Source organism: Pelodiscus sinensis, chromosome 5, assembly GCF_052426305.1.
Source record: "Pelodiscus sinensis isolate ZL-2025 chromosome 5, ASM5242630v1, whole genome shotgun sequence".
NCBI lineage: Eukaryota > Metazoa > Chordata > Testudines > Trionychidae > Pelodiscus > Pelodiscus sinensis.
In genome coordinates, this window is record NC_143056.1 from 7,590,138 (window position 1) to 7,614,823 (window position 24,686).

The 24,686-nt window shown below is 48.8% G+C and overlaps 1 protein-coding gene across 1 annotated transcript in view; it reads left to right on the forward strand.

Moving 5' to 3' along the window:
• GPR137C (G protein-coupled receptor 137C) overlaps nucleotides 1–23,566 on the forward strand; it is a 31,610-nt gene extending 8,044 nt beyond the window's left edge. Inside the window, exons 2-7 of the mRNA XM_075926208.2 lie at nucleotides 9,760–9,803; nucleotides 13,800–14,028; nucleotides 17,685–17,834; nucleotides 19,211–19,336; nucleotides 19,553–19,671; nucleotides 20,486–23,566. Coding sequence (XP_075782323.2) covers nucleotides 9,760–9,803; nucleotides 13,800–14,028; nucleotides 17,685–17,834; nucleotides 19,211–19,336; nucleotides 19,553–19,671; nucleotides 20,486–20,657 — 840 coding nt within the window. The 3' untranslated portion in view covers nucleotides 20,658–23,566. The remainder of the gene's footprint in view (nucleotides 1–9,759; nucleotides 9,804–13,799; nucleotides 14,029–17,684; nucleotides 17,835–19,210; nucleotides 19,337–19,552; nucleotides 19,672–20,485) is intronic.
• The last annotated feature ends 1,120 nt before the right edge of the window (nucleotides 23,567–24,686 follow it).

Below are 24,686 nucleotides of genomic sequence, written 5' to 3' on the forward strand. Positions count from 1 at the left end.
AATTTTTGCTCAGTTAGTGGTAGAAAAGATCTCACTGTAGTGGCTGACCACAGGATGACTGACCCATCAATATGGGGTAGATAGGACTGCATTTGCTTTTCATAGGATGCCTCAGACTGGGTATTTCCAGTAGAGACTGGGAAGTGTTAGACTAGGTGCTGTTGATCTCCTCTCTTCTCCCCCCCCCTCCGGGATCCCATGTGTCATTCTGGTTGTCTTAAAGCTGAATTCAAACAAGAAGGGGTGCAGAGAATAGCTACTAGGATGATCAGAGGAATGGATTAAGAGGACTCAGGTTGGCTTCTTGAGCCAAAAAGTCTTGGAGATACAATTGTTCTCCTTAAATACAATGGGGAGCAGAGTTATTGACATTAAGCACCTGTATGAACACAAGGACAAAGGATATAAACAGCCCATCAGCAAACTTAGAAACTTTCACTTAGTTTTGAGACTAATATTGGAGCAGTGAAGTTCTGGAAGAGCCTTCCAAGGAGAGAAGTGTTGGCCAAAAGCCTAATTTGCTTGAAGACTGAGCTTTATGTTTACGGTGGCACTGCCTACGATAGCACACGGCCCATTGGCTGTTGCCAGTAGCAATAATCCTCAACTGCTGGAGACAGGACACTAGATGGGGAAGACTGTGTTACATGGGAAAAATCTCTGTAGCATCTGCCCGGTGAGTCTTGCTCCAATACTCCAAGGTCAAACTGGCTGCCGTGTTGGGAGTTGGGAAGGAATTTTCCCAGATTGGCAGGGACCCTGGATTTTTGTTTTTCTCTTGCTTTTTTCTGCAGCATGTTGCACAGGGCCACTTGCAGGTTTAAACAAGTGTAAATGGGGGATTCTTTCTAACTCGCAATCTCCCATGACTTGAGGGCAGCAGTAACGCTGCCAGAGGTTAACCTCTAACCCCTATTACAAGAGTACTGGCCAGACCCTCAGCCACCCAATGTCTGACCTCTTGCACAAGACTGTCTCAATCCTTTAATGTCTGAGAATCCATCTTCCAAAGGCTCGACAAATCCAGTTTGGCACGGAATATTTCCCTTGGCAAGGGGAAGTGACCAAAAACTGGCAGGTCAACTTCCATGTTAGGACTTCAGTTATCAGCAACTCTAAGATCCTTTCAAATATCACTTCCTTCCTGAGTTTGCAGTCTTGCTGGTAACCAATCAAGGGTCTGCAAATACTATAAAGCCTCTAGGAGAAGTAAGCTATTGCCCACCTGAATTGTTAGAATTGGCATCAAGGAGGTTAAATGTAACACTTGAGGCTGTTTGTCCAAGTCTCTCCTGTCAGCACTTCTCCCTCACTACAAAAGTTTCAGGAAGGGCTACCCATTTTAAGTGCCAGTCCTGTGTGATCATCCTGGACTTCTCATGGCAACAGCTGTGCAAGATCTCAGATCTTTGGGGTGTTCTGGCTACTCTTTCCAAGAAGGCTTTAATGGTGCATCCATGCCTAACAGTCATGGAGAGGGGTGTATTTGTCAACTAAAGAAGTGGGTTGTGCCCAGGAAGACACTCATGAGTGTCTCTCTAAATACAAATTTTTAAAAAACCCACAACAAATGGTCTGGTAGCACTTTATAGACTAACAAAACATGTCAATAGTATCATGAGCTTTTGTGGGCACAGCCCACTTCAGATGGCTGGAGTTTTTTGGTTGTTAGTCTCCAAGGTGCTACAGGACCATTTGTTTAAGGTTTTTTAAAGTCGTGAAGAGGGAGCCTGCTGCCTAGTACAGCCAGTTAAGTTCTAAGCTAGCTCAAGATGAACAAGACACTTGCCTCTCACCAATGGCTCCCTGGGATGCGGAGGATTTTAGTGTAGCAGAGAGTGGTAGCGGAAGAACATATAGGCCAGGGACTCTGAGCCTCCTTAATCTCGTAAAAGCTGGGTCTGAGCGCTGCTGCCTTGTGCCTTGCAGAATAGTCACTTGGGATGATATAAATGTATTGGTTGGCACACAGGTGTCCAAGATACAAACACCACAAGCCAAGGACTTCTCCAGTTGACTCCTCTTGGTGTTCTCAAAGCCTTAAACCCCAGAAAATCTCCAGCGTTGTAGCTTTGAGAGGGACACTTCTGGCCTTCTAATCTGCTGGCAATAGTCATGGCTTGGAGGAATATGGAAGCAACCCTTGCACTGTTGATGCCATGGTAGAATAGGAGGAAGAATTTCTAGTCTGTCAAAACTTGAGCTTTGTGTGGGTGATCTAAGCTAGTCTCTAGCTGGGTGCACAGTGGAGTCCCTAGTCCTGCTGGAAGGGCATAACGAGTGGGGAACTGCAAAGATTAGTTCTGGGCCCAATTCTGTTCAAGATCTTCATCGGTAAGTTAGATAATGGTAGAGTAAACCAAGTTTGTAGAAGATACCAAATTGGGAGGGGATTGCATGAACTTTGGAGGACAGGATTAAAATTCAGCATTGTCTGCAGAAATGGTAAATAGATTGCAGTGCAATAAGGACAAATGCAGAGTATGCCACTTAAGAAGGAACAGTCCATTTCTCGCATACAAAATGGGAAATGACTTTTTCAGAGCCCTGCAGAAGGGGCTCTTGAGGTCCTAGTGGATCACAAACTAAACCGTCAACACGGTTGCAAAAAAGCATAATTCTGTGATGTGTGAGCAGGACATGAAGTCCTTCTGCTCTGCTTGGCACTGATTAGGCCTCAGCTGGAGTATTGTGTCCAGTTTTCACCCACCACACTTCAGGAAAGATGTGGATAATTTGGAGACCGTCGAAAAAGAGTAACGAAAAGGAAGGGTTAGAATAGTGGTCCTTGAAGTGGCTCATGACCTCATTTTAATAGGGTCTCTGGGGCTGACTTGGGGGACCCAGGGCTGAAGTTGAGGGGCTTCTGCCTTGGGTAGGGGGGTTCAGGTTACAAGCTCCCTGCCTGGGGCTGAAACCTTTGGGCTTTTGCCCACTGTCCTGGGTGAAGGGGATCAGGCTTTGGTATCCCATCTTGGGGTCATATAGTAACTCATTTGTAGAAGGGGATCATGGAGCAATGATGCCTGACAACCCTTAATCTAGACCTAATGAGGGAAGATGGGAAGAATTGGGGTTAAGTCTGGAAAAGATGACTGAGGAGGAACATAACTTTCAAGTATCTAAAAGGTTCCTACAAGGAGGAGTTTTGTCCAAACCTCTGAAAATAGGACAAGAAGCAATGGATTTAAATCACAAGAAGGGCAGTTTAGGGTGCACATTAAGGAAAAACATCCTACCTCTCAGGGTGGTTAAGCACTGGGATAAATTGCCTAGGGAGGTTGTGGAATCCCCATCATTGGAGACTTAAGAACAGGTGAGGCCAACACCTGGCAGGGATGGTCTAGAGGTAATAGTCTTGCCATGAGGGCAGGGGACTAGACTTGATAACCTCTTGAGGTTCCTTCCAGTTCTGATTTGCAGACAGTCCATAGTTACTGGAGCCCAGTATTCCCATGCCTCTTATAAAACAAATTAGTTGCTGCAGGGCTCAGACATGGGGTGATGTCTGGTCAGGAAGTTGCACTGTTAGTCAGCAGTTCACAGCTGACTCAACCTCCACAGCACACCCATGACATGGGAGCTTAGCCGTTCAGTGGCACTTTCTGCAGCTGTGGGTGGAATTGAGCATCTGCACTTGGTCAACGACCTTACTGTTAGAATGGGACCGTTCTTTTACTCCTAGTCATGCAGCAGAACCTCACCATGCTTTCTGTAGAGCTGCGCTAACCCATCGAACTTGCCACTTTGGCTTCGGAAATCTTAAGACCGTATGACTGTGACTGTCAGAACCCTTCCCTGCTAGACTAACGCAATCGGTGCTCACAAGGGTATGTATGTGTAACAGCCAGTGCTCTCCAAAAACTACAGTCTGGTGTTCTCCTCACACTGCTTCAGTGTATGAATAATGAAAGTGACTCTCTGTACAAACCCATACAGCCTGCATGCAAATACCAGCCAGTGTACGTGCTAGCTGTGTGTCTGAAGGTGTTGCCCGTTAACTTCCATTTTAAACCAGGGCTCTTGACTGAATTGGGAGATGGGACTTGTTGCGCTATTCTTGTCTTGCGCATCTCCACGCGCAGAGACTTGTCTGGTCCCTGTACCCTTAGAATCTTTCAAAGGAGTCGATGGAGTGTAGGTGCTGGCTTCATTGACGTTTGAACACCCTCTGTCCTCCCCTCCCCCCAAGTCTTTGAAGACTCTGGAAGTATTAGTCAGCGCTGTGTGGTGATTACTCACTGCAGTTGTAAGCACAACCGACATCCGTGCTAGGTGGAATGGCTCCCTGCTGGCTTGCTACCCCTTCCTCAGCCAAGCGATTAGGCATCTGCCTTCTCTGTGGTGCACTCACGTGGTCTACAGGACAAAGTCTTGTACTCTGACACTAAGCAGAAGCTCGTTAGCCTATTCTAGAACGTTCTCCAATCCAACCCTCCCCACCTCCTCCCTGACTCATATTTAGCTTATTCCAGTGTTTGACCAACCTGACAGTTAAGAAATTTTTCCTGATGTTGAAACCTAAACTTCCCTTGCTGAAATTTAAGCCCATTGCTGCTTGCTCTAGCCTCAGAGGCCAAGGAGAACAATTTTTCTCCCTCTTCCTTAGGATACCCTTTTAGATACTTAAACCATTATCATGTCCCCTCTGTCTTTTTTTTCGAAACTAAACAAGCCCAATTCTTTCAGCCTTCCTTCATAGGTCATGTTCTCTAGACCTTTCATCATTCTTGTTGCTCTTCTCTGGACCTTCTCCAATTTCTCCACATTCTTTCTTGAAATGTGATGCACAGAAATGGACACAATACTCCAACTGAGGCCTAATCAGCGCAGAGCAGAATGACTTCTCGTGTCTTGCTCACAACACACCTGTTAATGCATCCTAGAATCTTTTTTTCCCTAGCAATAGTGTAACACTGACTCATATTTAGCTTGTGGTCCACTATAACCCCTAGATCCCTTTTTGCAGTACCCCTTCCTAGACGGTCGCTTCCCATTCTGTATGTGAAACTGATTGTGCCTTCCTAAGTGGAGCACTTTGGATTTGTCCTTATTAAACTTCATCCTGTTCACCTCAGACCATTTCTCCAATTTGTCCAGATCATTTTGAATTATGACCCTATCCTCCAAAGCAGATGCAACCCCTCCCAGCTTGGTGCCATCTGCAAACTTTAAAGCATACTCTCTATGCCAATATCTAAATTGTTGACGAAAATATTGAATGGAACCAGTCCCAAAACAGACCCCTGTGGAGGCCCACTTATACTTTTCCAGCAGAATTGTGAACTGTTAATAACTACTCTGAGAACGGTTATCAAGCTAGTTATGCACCCACCTTATAGTAGCCCCATCTAAGTTGTATTTATCTCGTTTATTGATAAGGTCATACAAGACTGTATTAAATGCCTTACTAAAATCTAGATATACCATATCCACCACTTCTCCCTTAGCCACAAGACTCATTGTCCTATCAAAGAAAGCTATCAGATTGGTTTGACACGATTTCTTCTTTACAAATCCATACTGTCTGTTCCCTCTCACCTTATCTTCCAGGTGTTTGCAGATTAATTCCTTAATTACTTCATTATCTTTCCTGGCACAGAAGTTAAACTGCCTGGTCTGTAGTTTCCTGGGTTGTTCTTATTTCCCTTTTTATAGATCAGTGATTCCCAACCATTTTCCCCATGGAGGAACCCCTAAAAACTTTTCATAGCCCGAGGAACCCCTACCTATGAAAATATTTGCTTGGCCAGAAAAAGTTGACAGCAGGAAGCGCAGTTCAATTACTGCTACATTATTGTCAAGAAAATGTATTTGTAAAGAGCTACGTCAGCTTACATTTTAAGAAAAAACATTTTAGTCCATGATTTTTTGTGGAACCTCTGATGATGGGATGCGGAACCCTGGTTGGGAAACGCTGTTATAGATGGACACTAGATTTGCCCTTTTCCAGTCTTCTGGAATCTTTCCTGTCTTCAATGATTTTCCGAAGATGATAGCTAAAGGCTCAGATACCTCTTGTATCAGCTCCTTGCATATTCTAGGATGCATTTCATCAGGCCCTGGTGACTTGCAGACATCTAACTTAAGTGATTTTTTTTTTAAGTTGTTCGGGTGTTTTTATTATTTTATCCTCTAAACCTACCCCCTTCCCGCTAGCATTCACTGTTAGGCATTCCTTCAGACTTCTCAGTGAAGATCGAAACACGTCATTGAGCATCTCTGCCATTTTCGAGCTCCCTGTTGCTGTTTCTCCCTCCTCACTGAGCAGTGGGCCTACCCTGCATGGGCCACCGCTGTGGGGAATCCAGGACCAATGCTGTCCCAGAGTCCTTCAGGCCAGAACTTTGACTCTGCATTTCAGAAGTGTCCTGCCTAACCTGGGACAGGTGATCCTCCTCCTTGGGTTCCCACGCTGCACACTACGATGATAGCCTCTTGTATAAGGCGTGCCTGGTAAGGGGTCACTAGAAATCTCCAAGTTTGCCGGTTGGTGTCTTTCCAAAAAAATGTGGCCACGTTGCCTGTGAAGTTATAAGATGTACCTGTATGATAACACGTGGCCAGCCTCTGGGCAGGGCTGAGGGGCTTGGAAGTGGGTCTGCTGTAACCAGAGCAACGTGTACTCTGCATTACTGGCGTTACAGGGTAATAATCCTATTCCTGAAAGGGACCTCGAGAGGTTGAGTCCAGACCCCTGCCCTCACTGCAGGGGAATAAGAGGGAACAAAGGTCAAACAAGACACAGGCAGCAGGGAACATCTTCCACATAGACTCTCTCCTCGTTCCTCACTGGAAATCTTTCTAGACAAGGACTGAAACTCTAAAGGAGGAACAGATACCAAGACACTCTCATCCCTCTACCTGCCCATCGCATATCCCTCTACCTGCCCATCGCATATGCTCAAAGGAATAATGAACTTAACACTTTTTTTTTTTTTTGGCCACCTAAGAGGGCTAGATGGTACAGAATTGTCAAAGCAAAAGCCTCACTCAGTTTACGCAGCTAAACAGTTTTATTGGCCAATAAAAGCAAAGTGAGCCAAACGTGGTCTCAGCAGAGCCGGGCCCAGTAAGGCTGGCTAATACAACCAATCCTAGTATTTTATACCCTTAACCAAACAAGTCTGACGTCAGGGCAAGAAATCAAAGAACTTCAAAGAGGAATTATCATCAGCAGAGAAAGAAACAGGTTTAGAGGGAGTTTGAGCTTCAGCTCAAAATAGTTCATTGACACATTCCAACAGCGCATCCTTCTGGCCTCTCCCCACCTCGGTGAAGGCCAGTTCATTCCCTTTTAGTATAAGTGCAGACACAAACTGAAATGGCTTTTGTTATACAGAATGGCTTCTAGCTAAATATGAAAGTGGCTTCTACAGAATGTACATGGCCCCAAGGGATGCTAGGGTCACCCTTCAGGGTAACGTGCTCCAGTCTCACTAGTCATTAGTCCGTGCATGGCTGGCAGGCTGTAACGATGCAGGTGCTCAGGGTATATCTCCGCTACAAGGCTGTGTCTACACTGGCGCGTTCTTATGCAAAAACATGCTGCCTGTCTACACTGGCCACGCGTTCTTGCACAAGGAAACTGACGTTGTACTGTAGAAAATCATGGCTTCTTGCACGAGAACTGACCCTCCCTCTCAGGAAGAAGCCCTCTTGTGCAAGAGCTCTTCCAGAAGAGGCCAGTGTAGACAGGCAACATGAATTTCTTGCACAAGAAGCCCCTACGGTTCAAATGGCCATCAGTTTTCTTGCGGAAAAGAGCATCTACGCTGCCGTGGATGCTCTTGCACAAAAGCACATGGCAGTGTAGATGCTCTCGTGTGGAAGAGTTTTTTGCACAAGGGGAGTTCTTGCACAAGAAGCTGCCGGTGTAGCCATAACCCAAGGGTATTTTGAAATGTTATTTTGGAAGAATAACTCCAGAAGTTACTTTGACAATAGCATGCCCATACTACAGGGAAGCCTCAAAATTAGTCCAAGGCAGGCTCCCCTAATGTGGTCCTGCTGCCTCCATTTAGGGCCCCAGAAAGCACTGGGGAGTAATTACTTGGGCCCTAGGGAGGAGCTATTTCAAAATAGCACTAGTATGGATGCTGCACAGCTGCTATTTCAAAATAGGCTCTCCTTTCACAAGGAGCGATGCTTATTTTGAAATAATGGGCTTGCTGTGTGGACACTCGCCTTGTTTTGAACTAACGCTGTAGCGGAGACGTGCCCTCAGTGTGGTTTGCAATGCCTCTACTTCAACTTACACCTGTGTACAACCCAGACAACTCCCCTCTTTGAGAGCAGGGCTTTTTACCCTCACCTTGCCTCGATTACTCTCTTCGGGTATGTCTATGCTTGCACCCTCTTTCGAGAGAGGGATGCAAATGAAGACATTTGAAACTGCAAATGAAGCTGGGATTTAAATATCCCAGGCTTCATTTGCATTATGGCGCTATTTCGAAATAACACACTTATTTCAAGAGAACTCTTCTCTTGAAATACAATGAGGTTTACCAGTTATTTTGAGAGAAGGGTTTTCTTTAGAAATAACCATGTCTTAACAGTGTCTTATTTTGAAATAGCGCTACTTCAAAATAGTGCCATAATGTAAATATGCAAATGAAGCCCAGGATATCTAAATCCCAGCTTCATTTGCAATTTTGAATGTCTCTTGCATCCCTCTCTTGAAAGAGGGTGCAAATGTAGACATACCCTTCCTCACTCGAGAGCAGAACCTCGCTTGAATTGCTGACATCTATCACCTTTCCAGTCCTCTGGAATTGTAAATCTGCAGAATTTAGCCTGTCTGGGACTTCAGCCCTTATAAGAATTTCTTCAAATATCTGGTGAATCATTGTTAAAGGGGGGGGAGAGCCATCTGTACTGCTTCCAGGGTGAAGCAATGTGCATGTACTCTAAGTTAGACCGTGTGGGGAACTACACTGCAGTAATCAAATATAAAAGGCTAACCCAAAATAGCCCTCTCGTATGTCTAATTCTAAGAATAGCAGCTAAAGCTTTTCCTTTAAGGAAGTGAAACATGACTGAGGTCCTAAAATATTAATAAAGTTTGTGACATTTTGTATTCTGCTGAACAATGTAGTTTGTATCCAGCTACCGAGTAACACCCTCCTCTGCTCCCAAGGCGCTCACAAAGTGTTTTGAACGCCCCGTTTGGTAAAATGGGACCTGCAGTTGTTGCCCAAAGAATTATTGGCTTAATAAATTACTTGACAACAAAGAGGGCTGTACGTGGATTAAACACTGGGGCTATGTCTTCACTGCAAGTTCTTCTGGCAGAAAATATGCTAGTGAGGGACTCAGCATAATTCACAACATCACTAGCATATTTTCTGCCATTTCTTCTTGAACAAGGGGTTTTTGCACAAAAAGCAGTGTGGATGTTTTTTAAAGCACAAGTCCTCTCTGCTTCTTTTTTGTGCAAAAAAAAAAAAAGCAGAAAATATGCTAATGATGTTGCAACTTATACTAATGAGTCCTTCTAGCGTATTTTCTGCCAGAAGAACTTTCCGTAAAGACCGCCTCAGACACATTAGATCCAGCTAGCAGAGCTGGTCCCCCTTGCTATGTGGCAAATGGTTGTAGATTACAATGTGTATTGAGTGTGGAGAGCTGGATTGTCACTCGCCACCCCACCCTCTCTTGCCCTGTGGCTGAGCAATGGTCCAAAATGTAGCTTCAACATGAAATGTAACAAATACTGGAGACCTGTTGAGTAACTTTCTGAACTCTCTTCCTTTGTAGGTTATATTCAAAGTCAAATGTGCAGCAGAATTCAATAAGTACAAGTAAGTCCTTCTGCTTCTTGCTTACATCAAATACACTCTCATGGGGTGTTACGTGGTGGTGGTTGTTGTTTCAGACTGACACCGTGCTGCTGTCCAACCGCTATGTTGGAACGTCCTAGAAATAGCTCTGGTCTCTCTTGGCCAGACTTTGTGCCATAAAGATTAATTCAGTCCCTTGGAGCTCCGTGGGGGAAGCAAAGCCCTGATATTGTATGGGCAGCCTGATCCATCAATTTGGGTGGTTTGGAGGGGGGAAGGACTCTGTTCCCAAAAGGGAGAAGGTGCTATTGCTTCTGCTTTGCCCCTCTTTGCTAACCCAGCGTCCCTGCGGCCGCCAGTGGTGCGGTCTAAGGCTGCGTCTACACTGCAAACGCCGTGGCTGGGCAGTGCCAGCTGCTTTGGCTGTGGGGCTGCTCCATTGCTGGTTGGACTTTGGGGCTTAAGCTGCCGCCTGAGCTCTGGGAACCTTGTAGGAGCCTAGATCCGGGGCTTCAGCCCAAGCCCCGGTATCTGCACAGCAGTGAATCCTCCGCCAGCCCAACTCGGCGGGCACAGGCCAGCCACGGGTGTCTAGCTGCTGTGTGGACACATGTAGCCTGCTGGTGGCCAGCCCCCATACCAACGTTCCTGTTTCTGTAATGCCTGGGAGGCTGCTGATGCACTAGCACAGGGGTCTCAAACTCATGGCCCAGGGTTTACTTGTACCCTAAGCAGTGCCACAATCCAGCCCACGCATGGCTGCTGGCACATGAGGCCCTGCCCCCCAGGGGGTTTGTATCCTTACCCCCCACACACACTCCTGCTCTGCCCTTTCCCCTCCATTGCACCCCTTCCCTCAAGTCCCCTACCCCAAGGAATGTGGCTTTGGGGATGATCAGGGGATCGGGGGCAGGTATTCACTGCGGCGATGGGAAGCGAAGCGCCCCAGTGCGGCCTGGCCTAAGAGATGGTGAAGGAGGCTGCTGTGGGGATCCACTTTCCCTATGGCTCCTGCTGCTACAGAGTACGGGGGGGGGGGGGCTGCTTCAGCCTGGCCAGGGCCCTGCAGGTCCCCCTGAGTATGGGCGGGCCATCCCATCTATGGGGCAGCTGGGGCAGCCGCCATGGGGGGAGGGAGGGGCCCAAGTGTGCGGCAGGAGGCAGCTGTGCCGAGCCCTCCTATGGGTGGAATGGCCTGGCCCTCGGACATGCCGGCAGTCGTGCAGAGCGGGACGCTGCCCTAGCCCCACTGTGCTACTGGGGTGGTGCCGGGGGTCGCTGGGGAGGTTAAATGGTCTGGGGGCAGCAGGCAGGGCTGGAGGACGTGGGGCAGTGTGTGGGAACCCCCACCCCAAACCTTGCCCAAGAAGGGGGCCCACTGGCCCTACGGTACGTTGGGTTTGAGAGCCCTGCTGTAGCCCAGGAGGGTCACGTCTGAAGAGGCTGAGAGCCATGTTACAAGGCTCTTGACTTGCCCAAGAGCCATAAGCCAGGGGTCATGTCTGTCTGCTCTGGGCCTTGATGATCCCTAGACTGAGCCCAGGTTGTGGCCTAACACGCAGGCCAGGGAGGCTGGCGAGCAGTCGACTACCTGACAAGCTTATTGGGTAGTCGAGTGGAGTCCTTGACTGCTTGCTCCCTGCCCCCTAGCACTGTCTCCACAGTGCTGCCTGCCATCCCCCCTGGCCCCCCACTTCCTCTGCCATGAGCAGCGGCTGCTCCAGTAGCAGCCCCAGGCCGCGGACAACCCTGGCCACCACAAATGGGCAGGGGGACTCAGCGTGAGCCAGGACAGAGCAGTCCCGGCTAGGGATGTAATAGTGGAATCGATTTAACCAATAAGCAAAAGCATTATAGGTTAGTGCTATAGACTCCACGCATTTTCCCCCTCCGCCAGTAAACTTTTCAGCAGGCTGACTTGTGAGGGGTCCGGGACCTACCCCTGCTGCGGCTCTGCATTTAAAGTGTATTAGGAGCTAGGTGGGCAGGCAACCCAGCTCTGTTCCCACTCGCACTGGGTCTGGGAGCTCAGACCTCAACAGGCAGGCACTGCTCCCACCTCTCTGCACTGCTGCCTCTTTATCAGAGGCAGCAGCACAGGGCAACAGGCAGTTTGTGAGGGGAGCTGTCTTTTTAAACTGGCTTCCCTCGCAGACCAGCTCCCGCCTTCCATCCGGCACTGCTGCCTCTGCTACAGAAGCAGCAGCACGGTGTGGCGGGGGGGGCTCTTCGGGAGTGGGGCCGGAGCATGCTAGCTGCCAGCCCCGCCCCTAGGACTATAAAATAGTTGAGTAACCAATTAAAAATTCATGAGGCTACTCGACTAGTCAATGAACTGCTATTTAACATCCTAGTCCCGGCTCACGCTGGTCCAGGGCTCTGCGTCTCTGTTTTAAATGAGTAAGAACCCGACAGAGCTGCCACAAGCTCAGTCCCGGCTCCAGAAACTACCCCTGCTGCGGCTCTGCAGAGCGGCTCCTTATTGACTCATCGCACAGTCGCTACCATTCGCATCAACTACACAATGAGCCAGATAAGGGTGTTAAACTGCAGTTAACACAGGCTTGAGCAAGAGGAGTGGCTGGCATGCTTGTCAGCTCCTTCCACTAGTGCCCTCTTCTGTATGGAAGGAGGGCATTACGCCAGAGTCGCTTAGTTTCTCACCTGTGTGGGGAGATACTTTCCCAATGGAAAGTGTAGACCCTGTTGTATTTGCAGTAACTTTTCACCCAGGCTGGTGGCTATGGGACTGACTTTTTCTCGAGCATCTGTTCAGGTTAACCGTTGCTGACTTTTTTTTTTTTTTTTTTTTTGTGCCACTTAAGATTTACAAAGGCAAATGGGAATCTTGTAACTCAGGATTCCTCGCAAGCCTCTACTGACCTAGAAATGGAAATAGCTGCATCGCACGCCACGTGTTGGTAAACAACTTAGGGAAGCCATTTAGAAGTCAGTTTAAGTCCTAGTCTACCAAACTAACCTCTCACAGTTGGTAGCCTGATGAGTTGTAGCAAATGAAGAGTAATGTGACATGAATATGGCTAACGGCATATTGAGGAATATTACCAGCAGAGCTGGGGAAGTGATCATTATAAGAATGGACGTACTGGGTCAGACCAAAGGTCCATCTAGCCCAGTATCCTGTCTGCCAACAGTGGCCAGCACCGGTGCCCCAGAGAGGGTGGACTGAAGACAAAGATCAAGCACTTTGTCTCCTGCCATCTCTCTCCAGCCTCTGACAAACAGAGGCCAAGGACACCATATTATCCCCTGGCTAATAGCCTTTTATGGGCCTAATCTCCAATTATCTAGCTTCTCTTTAAACTCTGTTATAGTCCTAGCCTTCACAGCCTCCTCTGGCAAGGAGTTCCACAGGTTGACTACATGCTGTAGTCTTTATTCAGCCTTGGTGAGGCCACATCTGGAGTATTGCATCCAATTCTGGGGCCCCCATTACAGAAAGGATGTGAACACATTGGAGACTGTCTAGCTGAGGGTAACCAACGATTAAGGGGCTGAGCACATGACTTATGAGAAGAGACTGAGGGATTTGGGTTCGTTTAGTCTGCAGAAGAGAAGAGTGAGGGGGATTTGATAGCAGCCTCCAACTTCCTGAAGGGGGTTCCAAAGAGGATGGAGAGAGGCTGGTCTCAGTGGTGGCAGATGGCAGAACGAGGAGCAATGGTCTCAAGTTACAGTGGGGGGGGTCTAGGTTGGATATTGGGGGGGGGGGAGGAACTATTTCCCTAGGAGGATGGGGAAGCATGGGGCTGGGTTCCCTAGGGAGGTGGTGGAATCTCCATCCCGAGAGGTTTTTGAGTCTCAGCTTGACCAAGCCCTGGCTGGGTTGATTGAGTTGGGTTTGATCCCACTTTGAGCGGGGGATTGGACTTGATCTTCTGAGGTCTCTTCCAACCCTCAGATTCTCTGAATTGATTAAAGGGCACGAGAGTTGGTGGGGCGGCAGAGACGTCTTCAGACGGTCTTGCTCAATCAACGTGTTTCTTTCCTTTCCAGGGTTCTGTTGTATCTGGGCTCCATATTTACCAGCCTCCTCTTTCTCGTGGTGAATTTAACTTGTGCAATGCTCATTCATGGAGATGTCCCGGAGAGCCGGCTGAGATGGACTGTGTTTGTCCGGGCGCTAGTCAACGAGAGTCTCTTCATCCTTTGTGCCATTTCATTAGCTTGCTGTATGTGCAAACTTGCAAAGATGTCAACGGCAAATGTCTACCTCGAGTCCAAGGTAGGTAAAGGCCCTCTCAACATCACTGACTTTTATTTACTTCCGCACATGGGGCGTTGATCCGAGATCGTGACCCCATCGTTTTAGATGCTGCACAAACACAGAACAAAAAGACTAGTCAAACTCTCAGTTTGGGCCCTTCTGTGTATTTGTGCTAAATGGCATGGCTTTTCCTTCCAGCACAACCACCTATTGTACTGGGGAAGCAGCAGAGGCCTTCAGGGAAACCTCTTCCCATTGAGCACTGAAGCTCTCTTACCTTGATGGTGAAAGCTCTTGCAACCCTCTTATTGGGTTAATTCAGGGCTTTCACCCACAGATCTGGGATCTTGTACTTTTCCCTGCTTCCGGGGTACAACAGAAGATCCTTATGCGTCACCACCTGGACCTCTTTCGTTTTTGCACACACTATTGAGCTGCTTGTAGCCATCTGGATGGTTTGTTGTGATCAGACATCAGTGACTTAATGTTGAGACATCTCATGGTCCCTGCAGTCGTCTGCTAACAGGACACCCGTAAACCAAATCCACTAGCAACCCACTGCAGTAACAACGCTCCAGCTGTCTGAAGGGTAAGCTGCCTTTCCCTATGTTATCTGGGGACGCAGAAGAGAGAATTTTCTCCTTTCTACAGACAGACTAGAACTGAAGAGAAACTTAAATGACCTGCCTCTTCTCTCTCTCTCTCTCTCTCCCTTCCTCCCCCACCCCTCCCGGCCCTTCTTAATTCCTTTTCTCCTCAAAAATGGAACTGAATGTGCCCAATTCTCTTGGGTTCACCTTTTCTAGTAGGTAAAGAACCCTTGTGGCTCAACTGCTCGCTCCCGTTTTGGTGGGATTTCTGGTTGTAGCTTAAATGTTCCCTGAGGTCCCTTGATTTCCTTCTCCAATGCTGCACATAGAAGCATATGCCACTCGGTCACAGGTAGCATCTCTTTGTTATGAGCTAACTTCCACCCTTTGCAGTCCTTGATGTGGTTCTTCAAGTGGTGGAACATGCCAAAGCACCCCCCCCCCCCCCCCCCCCCAGAACTGCAGATGGTTCTGGGCCAGGCAAACTTGGTAACCAAGACTTGTGTTAGATGTCCAACCTGAGACCACTACTAGGTGGGCACTCGAAATCTGAGGTCCCTGCGAGTCTCTAGCCAGCTCTGATAACGTGGGCCAGTGGCTCTAGTGTTCGGCTGCTGGATCCTGTGACAAGCTTCGTGTCCGTCAGATGGCACTGCTTCATGGGCACTTCCCGGTGCCTTCATCTTGTACCTCTTCGTTCAGCTGCATAGACAGCGCTGCTGCTGGAATGCTGTGCCTAGGAGAAGTGACACGTGTGTTGCTTTCCATTGACACGCTTGAAAGTGTGGCTGTGATGCTGTTGCTCCGAGTTGCCGAGGCGAGTGAACTTTTCACGGGGGGGAGAGTTTTAGTTTCTTTGTGGCCAGTTCAACTGCCGGCAGTTGCTCCAGTTCTTGAGCCGGGTCTTGCTGGAAAACATGGAACTAACATCTAACTTCTGGCTGAACATTCTGAGGCTCGACCATATTTTTTGGCAGGCCGCCTTTTCTTTTAAAAAAAAAAAAAAAACAAAAAACAAAAAAAACAAAAAACCATTACAGAGGTGTCTGTGCAAGCGGCAATATGGGACAGTGAGGGCTCTGGGTGGCTGGCTTGGCTCTGTAGCATGGTCAGGCAGGGACTTCAATAGCCTTTGGAGACCTCCTGACTTCCTCTGCTCAGAGTTAGTTCAGTCTGACTGAGACTGGAACTGTGCGCATGGTCTGTAATCTGAGTGGCTGCTCCATCGCTTCTCCCTTCCTCTCCCCAGCAGCATTCTTGCCAGAGGGATTGCTCGTCCTTGGAGCCAAGGAGTCTCATAGTCAAAGAGCTTTCCAGAAGGTCGCTGCTTCGTCAGAACTCTAGCGCTCTTTGCAGTGTGTGGCTGGGCTCAAACTCCAGCACTTACAAGAATGGGAAATTGGGGTTTTCACGCTGATCACGGCTGGCTCCGTTCACTGGGTGTCAAATCAGTGGCAATATCGTATCCTAAATTAAGACCAAACCCCACTGATGTGTTGGTGTAACCAAGCAACAGCTGTCCAGATGCCCTAGCTGTAGAACTGTTTGCTAAAACTAACGGCTAGCCCCCACCTGCAGAACACTAGAATAAGCTTTTGACACGGTCTCCCACAACGTTCTTGCCACAAGTTAAGGAAGTCTGGATTGGATAAATGGACTGTAAGGTGGATAGAAAGCTGGCTAGATTGTCAGGCCCAATGGGTAGTGATCGACGGTTCTGTCAGGTTGGCAGTCGGTTACTGGCAGAGTGCCCCAAGGATAAGTCTCGGCTTGACAAAGCCCTGGCTGAGTTGATTTAGTTGGGATTGGTCCTGCCTAGAGCAGGGGGCTGGACTTGATGACCTTTTGAGGTCTCTTCAGCTCTATGGTTCTAGGGCCGGTTTTGTTCGTCTTTATTAATGACCTAGATGAGGGGATGAATTGCACCCTCAGCAAGTTTGCAGATAACACTAAGCTGGGGGAAAGGTAGATACGCTGGAGGGCAGGTATAGGGTCCAGAGTGACCTAGACAGATTGGAGGATTGGGCCAAAAGAAATCTGAGGTTCATCAAGGACAAGTGGAGAGTCCTCCCTTGGGACGGAAGAATCCCAAGCATTGGTACAGGGTGGGGACCGACTGGCTAAGTAGCAGTTCAGCAGAAAAGGGCCTGGGGATTACAGTGGATGAGAAGCTGGATATGAGTCAACAGTGTGTCCTTGTAGCCAAGAAGGCCAATAGAATATTAGGATGCATTAGGAGGAGCATTTCCAGCAGATCCAGAGAAGTGATTATTCCCCTTTAATCAGTGCTGGTGAAGCCACATCTAGAGCATTACATCCAATTCTGGGCCCCCCCACTACAGAAAGGATGTTGACATATTGGAGAGGGTCCAGCAGAGGGCAACCAAAATGATGAGGGGGCTGGAGCACATGACCTATGAGGAGAGGCTGAGGGATTTGGGGTTTAGTCTGCAGAAGAGAAGAGTGAGGGGGGATTTGATAGCAGCCTTCAACTTCCTGAAGGGAGGTTCCAAAGAGGATGGAGAGAGGCTGTTCTCAGGGGTGACAGATGGCAGAACAAGGAGCAATGGCCTCAAGTTACGGTGGGAGAGGTCTAGGTTGGATATTAGGAAAAACTATTTCCCTAGGAGGGTGGGGAAGCACTGGGCTGGGTTCCCTAGGGACGGTGGTGGAATCTCCATCCCTAGAGGTTTTTTTGTCTTGGCTTGACACAGCTCTGGCTGGGATGACTTAGTTGGGATTGGTCCTGCTTTGGGCGGGAGGCTGGACTTGATGACTCCTGAGGTCTCTTCCAGCCCTGGGATTGTATAACCTTCCCAGTGATTTGACTGTGTTTGTCAAGATTCCACTTCACTTCTCTTCCGAAAGTTCAGCAGGAACCAGCCATGTGGAATTGGACTATTGCAGCCAACTTGCTACCAGCTCAGTATGAGGGTCTTACCCAGGCTCTACCTAAAATATTTAAAGCTAGTGTAATGTGTGGCGCATGCATAACATCCTATTTTTTTTTTTTAACATGGGAAGTTTTGTTCCAACAGTCTGTTACATTATTTTTTAACGTCTCTCGCTTCCTCCCGTTCTTAGGGCACATCAGTCTGCCAGGCTATCCTCGTTGGGTCTGTGGTGGTTCTTCTGTACTCTTCAAGGGCTTGCTATAATCTGGTGGCAGTGGCCATATCGCCAGAGAATGTTCCTAGCCCGTTTAATTACGGGTGGGACAACTTTTCAGATAAGGTAACTAGTCCTATTAATGCTAGAGAAACATGGCTAACAAGAAAAATCCAATGCTCTAGACTTGTAAGATCTTGCTAACACTGTAGTGGTGTCCTAAACTCCCATACTCCTGAGACGATTGTAGCCCGCCAGCTCTGATAGGAATATAATGCCAAATACGACACTTTTGCTGTCTACGACAATCTCCGTTGATAGAAGGGCTTAACCCTAAGGACTCTGAGATGCTCAGGGAAATCTCACCTGAGAATACGTTTGAAAGACGACTTCCAAGCATTCACCCCATGGCTACTTTCTTAGGCTGACCTCTGAACGTTAGATGTCTGTGGCAACAGCTTCCATACCTGTGTGTTCCAGGGAACAGCTAGTAACGTGGGACTAGCCGCAATAGTAAGATGCAGTGAATGGGATTTGCTTGCCCCATATCTAAACACTCCTCAGTTGCACAAGGTTAAATCTCAATGAGATCTCTGCCTAACGCCAAACAGTGGGCTTCTACTGGCAAGTGCACGCAGGCAGAGCTGGTATGATGGCACTAACCTAGCTGTCAGTCTGTTGCAGCTTAGTAAGGTCAGTCTAGGTCCTGAGTAATGGTCCCTGTAACCTTTTCCATCCATGTGCAGAATAATTGTACGTGCATGTGCACCACCAGTAGAAACAACACTTAGCAGTGGGCGCTCTGCTAATCAGCTGGGGGGCATTGGACTCTCTCCCGAGTGACCGCACAAGCGCACGGCTTACAGGGAACACTGGTCACAAGCTTCTGACCAGCCAAGAACTGCATGGACACGCTCAGCTGAAATGTGTAGCTGCTGGTGTTGGCTCTTCAGTGCCCCCGCTGGCCCACTCTTGTGAGTCAGTCTGGCAGTTGTGGGGTGTGATGCTAATCAGAACTCTCTACAGCAAGGGTGGGGGCCAGATGTGGTCCCTGAATTGCCTGGATGTGCCCCTAAGGCTCAGGGCTCCCTCCCAGTGTTGCGGAACCTGTGCTGATGCTCCAGCAGCTGGAGCACAAAATCTACTAGCCTAGGCCTCCTAGCTTTGGGTGTGTGAGGGGAATGTGGGGAGGCCCTTTCGCCTTCTCACTTACATGGCCCCCGACTGAGAAGAGGAGTTTTTGTTTGTTTTGGTTCTCACTTTTGTGAGCCCCTCCCCAACCCTGCCACGGGTCAGCGGCCCCCAACCCAAAAAAGGCTCCTGACCCCGCCCTGTTCCCCAGACTTGAAATCCAGAACAGATTCTGTGCACTGCATCCTAGTGTGTTCCTTGGAATCCTGTCTCTCTGGGGCAAATCTCACAGGCCGGGAGTATCTTTTTTTGAAAGGTGCTGTTTTAAAAATGTAACTTTCTGGGCTTAACCATCACCGCTGTGTCCACAGGTGCGTGCGGAAGAAGTCAGTGGTGAGGAATACGTGGTGTTCGGAGTGGTCCTTTTTCTCTGGGAGCTTGTGCCGACTAGCTTTGTGGTGCTGTTCTTCCGGGCTCAGAGGCGAACACAGAACTTGGTAGGATATGAACGAATTGCTCTAGGGCTCAGAAGTTTTTCACGTTGCTCTTTGCACGTGGAACGAGTCCAGTTTTACTCTAGTTAAATCACTCTTTTGGTAGTGTGGGGGGAAAAAAAACTCTGAAAAGAGGCTAGGTGCTTTGAGGAGGGGGGAAAAAGGTGGGTTTTTGTGGGGTTTTTTGTTGTTTTTTTGTTTTGTTTTTTTAATCAACAGACACCAGCTGGCATGATAAACAGTCATAGTTACAACTCCAGAGCGTACTTCTTTGACAATCCAAGGCGGTACGACAGTGATGACGACTTGCCAAGACTCAGTGCCAGAGAGGGAGGAAGGTAGGTTCTCTGAGCTGTCCGAATAGCGGGAGAATCTGTCTGTCTGCGAAGGAGCCAGCACCTGCTTTTGTTTTAAGCTAAAGCATGTCCCCTAGCCAAGGGGACCCTAGACGATCAAGTAAGGCCGCTCATAACCTAAGCTTTGGCGAATGTGACTGACCTGAGAACTTACCTCTAGGAAAATCATGGATTTTGGCAACCGGTGTTAAGCACCAATGTCCGTCTTGGCCTTTTTTGCATGCTTAAAACCAGAGACATTCGTTTAAATTGCATAGAGCAGTGTTTCTTAAACTTAAGACCGAGGAACACTGAACAATTTTTTTTTTTTTGAGGAACACCAAGGATTTTTTTGTTTAGCAAAAAGAGGGGCGGAGGGAGGCAGGGAAAAGTCTTTGGGGGGGAGGGGAAGTCGCCTGCCTCATTAGGGGCGGCCAATCTTAGCAGGGCCTGTAGTGTTCTCCCACTCAGGCTGAAATCGGGGCACTTTCCCTGAGCCCCTCTTGGCAGGATGGGTGGTGTAGAAATACCAACAATCCTAGAAATTCCAAGGGAACATGTGTCCTTTTTAATGCTCAGTTGGTGACACCCCGTCAGAAAAGGTCTGATCCTTTTTAGGTGCCAATATCAACCCTGTGAAAATTAAGGACCTGCTAAGCAAGTTGGGCACCTAAAATCACTGGAAAAAGTAAAGCCCTGGACAGATTCCTAGCTGAAGCCACTCTTTAAACTCCTGTTTGTACTGGAGTGTGAATACAACCCTGGATGGACTCAACGCCTGTCCCTAACCTGTCTTTCCCATTTCTTCTCTCCCAAGTGTGGCTCCCGCTCAGTGCTCCAGCTGGTATGGCACGCTGACTGGGAGCGATAGCTGTACGGTAATTCCTTACCTGAGCGGACCCAAGCCTGACACCGCCCCGCTGATCTTCACGTGCAGTGACCTGGAAGCAAATCACCACCACAGCTTGTACTCCACCCCGCAGAACTGACGAGCCCGCCAAAGTTGGCTTCTCCTTGGAGGGGGCTTTCGTGGATGGCCGAGCATTTTCCAAACATCGAACTCCATCCACACAAACATTCCATTCTCTCTTGCAGCTGGAAACCAGGCCCTGGATGTTTTAAGCTGCGTGCAGTAGGTAGAACGGTTACTCATGGTACGACGTAGCAGAAGGAAAGTGACAAATCTCTGGGAGCTTTTGGGGGGGGGAGGGGAAACGGGAGGGGGATCAAGTCTTCTCAAGATGCTCATTGGCAGCTAGCAGCACCAGAGCTGACTCGCTAGACCAACATCAAATGCATATTTGCACTTTTTATCTGCGCATTCTGAAGGAACCGACTGCACTCAACTTCCCGTCGGGACGGCCTGCCTCTGTTCCGTGCTCCTCCTTTGAATTGCACGTCCGGCTCTGGGAGGGGGCAGTCGTCCTGCAAAGACTGGAATGTTGATACACACACACTGTAACTTGCGTCCAGGACAGTCGCCCTCTTCAGACACACTGGGTGAGATCCACACTAACGAAGAAAGCTACCTAATGTGTAATGTGCCATATTCACACGATACAAATTGGGTCTCTGCTGGGGATGCGGACTCACTCCAACTCGGCCTTCGTGCCAGCGGACTACAAAAATACGTTTAGCAGACCTGTGGGTGTCGTAGTGTTAAAGGCCTTCACGGATGTCCCTGAACTGTAACGGTTGCGGCTCTTCAACAGAAAAACGCCACTCGGTGAGCAGAAGAACTAGCTTCTTTCCAAGTTTGTGGAGCGAGCATTTGGCAAAGGAGCCATGTTCCTTGCCTGGGTGGCTCCTACAAGCAAACCCAGCCATGAGTCCGGAGAAGAGTTGGGACAAGAATCTTGTTTTGGCCCAAACCAATCCCTAACGTGGCTTCTTTCATACTAGGCCATACTGTTCACTGCCTTCCTCACTGGAGTCAGTGTTTCCTCGGCCTTGGGTGGAGTAGCAATTTTATCTTTAACCTGACTAGAAACGAGAGGTCATCCTTTGAACAGGAAAACCATCTTTGTGGCAGCGTTTGTCAGCTGGAAATCGCGACGCCTGCAGCATGGTACCTGTAGGGCGGTATGTAGGACTGCCTCCAAACATCCAGTTCTCCTGTCCTTGCACACGGGGCCTGAGGAATGAGTCCCAGGACATTCCACGGAAGGGGGTGGGGAAGTAACGCAACGTGACCTGAACTAGGGGACTGCCGTTAAAGGGATGGGGAGATCTTGGTATCGCATTGCAACATGCGCACTGGAGTGTGGCTCTAATGGGCGAGTAGCATTTCATGGAATGGGTCGTTTTAACGTCCAGGACTGGATTCTGGCAGGATGATGTTCTCTTAACTCTCTCTTTTTTTTTTTTTTTTTTTTTAACTGTGTCCAGAAGCACCCTCCTCAAAACAGGAAAGTGAGACCTGGCACTACAGATGCACAGGGATGGTTTTAATTAGGCTGTAAAGTGAACTCTTAAATGCACAGTTGGTCTCAGCAGATCACTAGGAAAGCATGCCTCTACGGTGAAGCTGCTATTTCTAGCCCGTAGAAGACTTTCTCCCGGTACCTTTGCATTCCTGTAGACACTTAAGCTGGACAGGGTTGGCATATGTTTCTGGTGGAGGGGCTGGTCTTGCGGCTCCACTGCAGGCGCTGTCCAAGGGTACTTAGTTTTAAACTTGAATTAACAATTGATGTTTAGAGTAATATTTCACTAACGGGGATTGAAGAGGAATCTTCTATCTGTGGGACAGTGGCTCCACTAGACAAGCGGGGTTGCTGCTGGCGCGTGAAACGTGACGCAAGCGACATCCCTGTCTTCAAAAGCCCGATTCTCACGTCTTGCAAGAGTGATCTCTTAGCTCTCGAAGAGAGTGGAGACATGGGGCAGGCCTGGGATCTGTGTAGGGAAGCACTCTGGGAGGGGCCCAGCAAACCTATCTACATACGTACGGAGCTAGCTCTGGACCAGTTGGCTGGCAGACCAGGGACTTCCAGTCCCTCCTTCCCCCCCACCCCTTTACAACTCCCATCCAGAAACTGACCAGCTGTCTTGAGGTGTCGGGATACTCCACCTCCTATTCTTTCACTCACTGGTCCAAAACAAAGGCAGCCCATGCTCCTTCCTAGAAAGGCTGAGGCAATTTTGGCAGAACCTTGCAACCTTCTCGTGCTAGTATTTCAGCCGAAAGGATTTAGGGGAAACAACCCTTCCAGCGAGTTTAACTCCCGTTGTAATATCCATCTCATTGCTTTCGGTTGGGACTCAAACTGGCTGCTCTGTCTTGATCACTGCTTGACTTACGGTGACCTGAGTGAGGGACTAGAAGCCTTTCTCTTCCCCCTCCCATAAGTCACCAAAGACACTCAGTTCCACTGCTGGCCCCTGTTCTTGCTAATGAAAGAGTCCAAAGCACTAGGAGCACTTTAAGTTTCCGTTGGCGGGAAGGGAGTGTTGAGCAAAAAAGAGCTACAAGGCTCATTGTTCATATTGCACTGACGCACACAAGGACAATACGATCTTCCTCATTCGGATTGCAGTGAATCTCGTTGCTTAGGTGTATACTAGTGAGTGAGTAGCCAATGTCTGGTTTTTGTTTTTGTGTTTTATTGATTTGTATGGATGGCCATTCATTTCAGAACTCCGCCAGCTCACCCTGGGGCTGGCCTTGTTTTACTGAAGTAATTTATAGCTGACAAGTACAATGACTTTTATATGCATAGTTGCCTTTCATTCCGTTTTCCTTTTGTAAGGGTTGAACAATGTCGCTCGGCTTTGCAGCCCGTGGAGAGGGGGTTGCAGGCGTAAGCTGTGGCCAATGAATGTACCTATTTGTTGTTCTTCACTAAACTGTAACCAGGCACTACTCGGTTGAATTAAAAAATGCTTCTGTGTGATTTATGGGCGGCTGGGCTGAGTTCTGCCCTCGGGGCAACTTCCATGTGGGCAACGGGGGGGCTCTGCATGACTTGTCCGCTCCTCAGTGGACTCTCCCTAAGTTCAAAGTACTTAAAGCCGTGTAATTGTGGGCCTCCCACCGCGGCCGCGTTCCTGTGCGGATACCCGGCTTCCACTCCCTTGCTAAAGGCACAGAGTACTAATCTTCTGGCTTGGACAGACTAGGGACAGCAATACAGGTAGAACCTCGTTCTACCCTCAACCTGGGGTCCATGGACCCTGCAAGGGCACCGCAGAAAGTGGTGTGTGGTGTAGGGGTTCTTTGTTTTTTTAAAGTAAGGATCAGGCCCTCTGCAATGGGTTCAATCCTTGCTTTGCTTTTCCTTTCCTTCTCCCCCCTTCCCAGAGCATGGTGGGAGGGAGTAACAGCCATGCCTGCCAGGATGCAGCTTGCTTTTGATCCTGTTCTCCAGTAGCTAAGGGAGCATGGGGACAGTGCTTGCATGCCTCTGATGCCTGGCTGCTGTGTGAGAGGCATGCACGGGATGAAAGCACTTCCCCTCGTTCCCAAAGCACCCAGGGAGTGGGCTCAAAAGCAAGGCACAACCCAGAGTGCATGGCTGCTGCCCGACCCTCCCAAAGTTCTGCCCTTGAGATGCTGGCAGCTCCAGAGCTCCCTTTGGCCATGTGAGACTCCTTGCTCTGTGGATGGGCGGGGGCAGGAGCTGAGGGAGCAGAGCTGGTGAAGAGCAGCCAATGGGACCTGAGAAGCTCCGGGCCCTGCAGTCTGCAGGTTCCTCGGCCCAGGCCGAAGCTGCAACTATCCTCTGGAGTCAGCTTATCAATGGGTCAGTCCATTGTTACCGTTTTTCTCTTTTGAATACGGTTAGAGCGGGGTGACGTTCAAAAGCGAGTAGAGGGGGGGGAAGGGTTGAGTTGGGCTGGCAAAAATGGATCGTTTGGGGGGTCCATGACATTAATAGACTGAAAAGGGTCTCTGCTCAAGGTTGGGGACCACTGCTCTAGACAGAACTTTGTACACTCTTAACTGGATTTTCCCTGTCGTGTACCACTTGGCTGTGTTGCTCTAACCCCCTTCCCTCCCTTTTACCTCAGCTTCG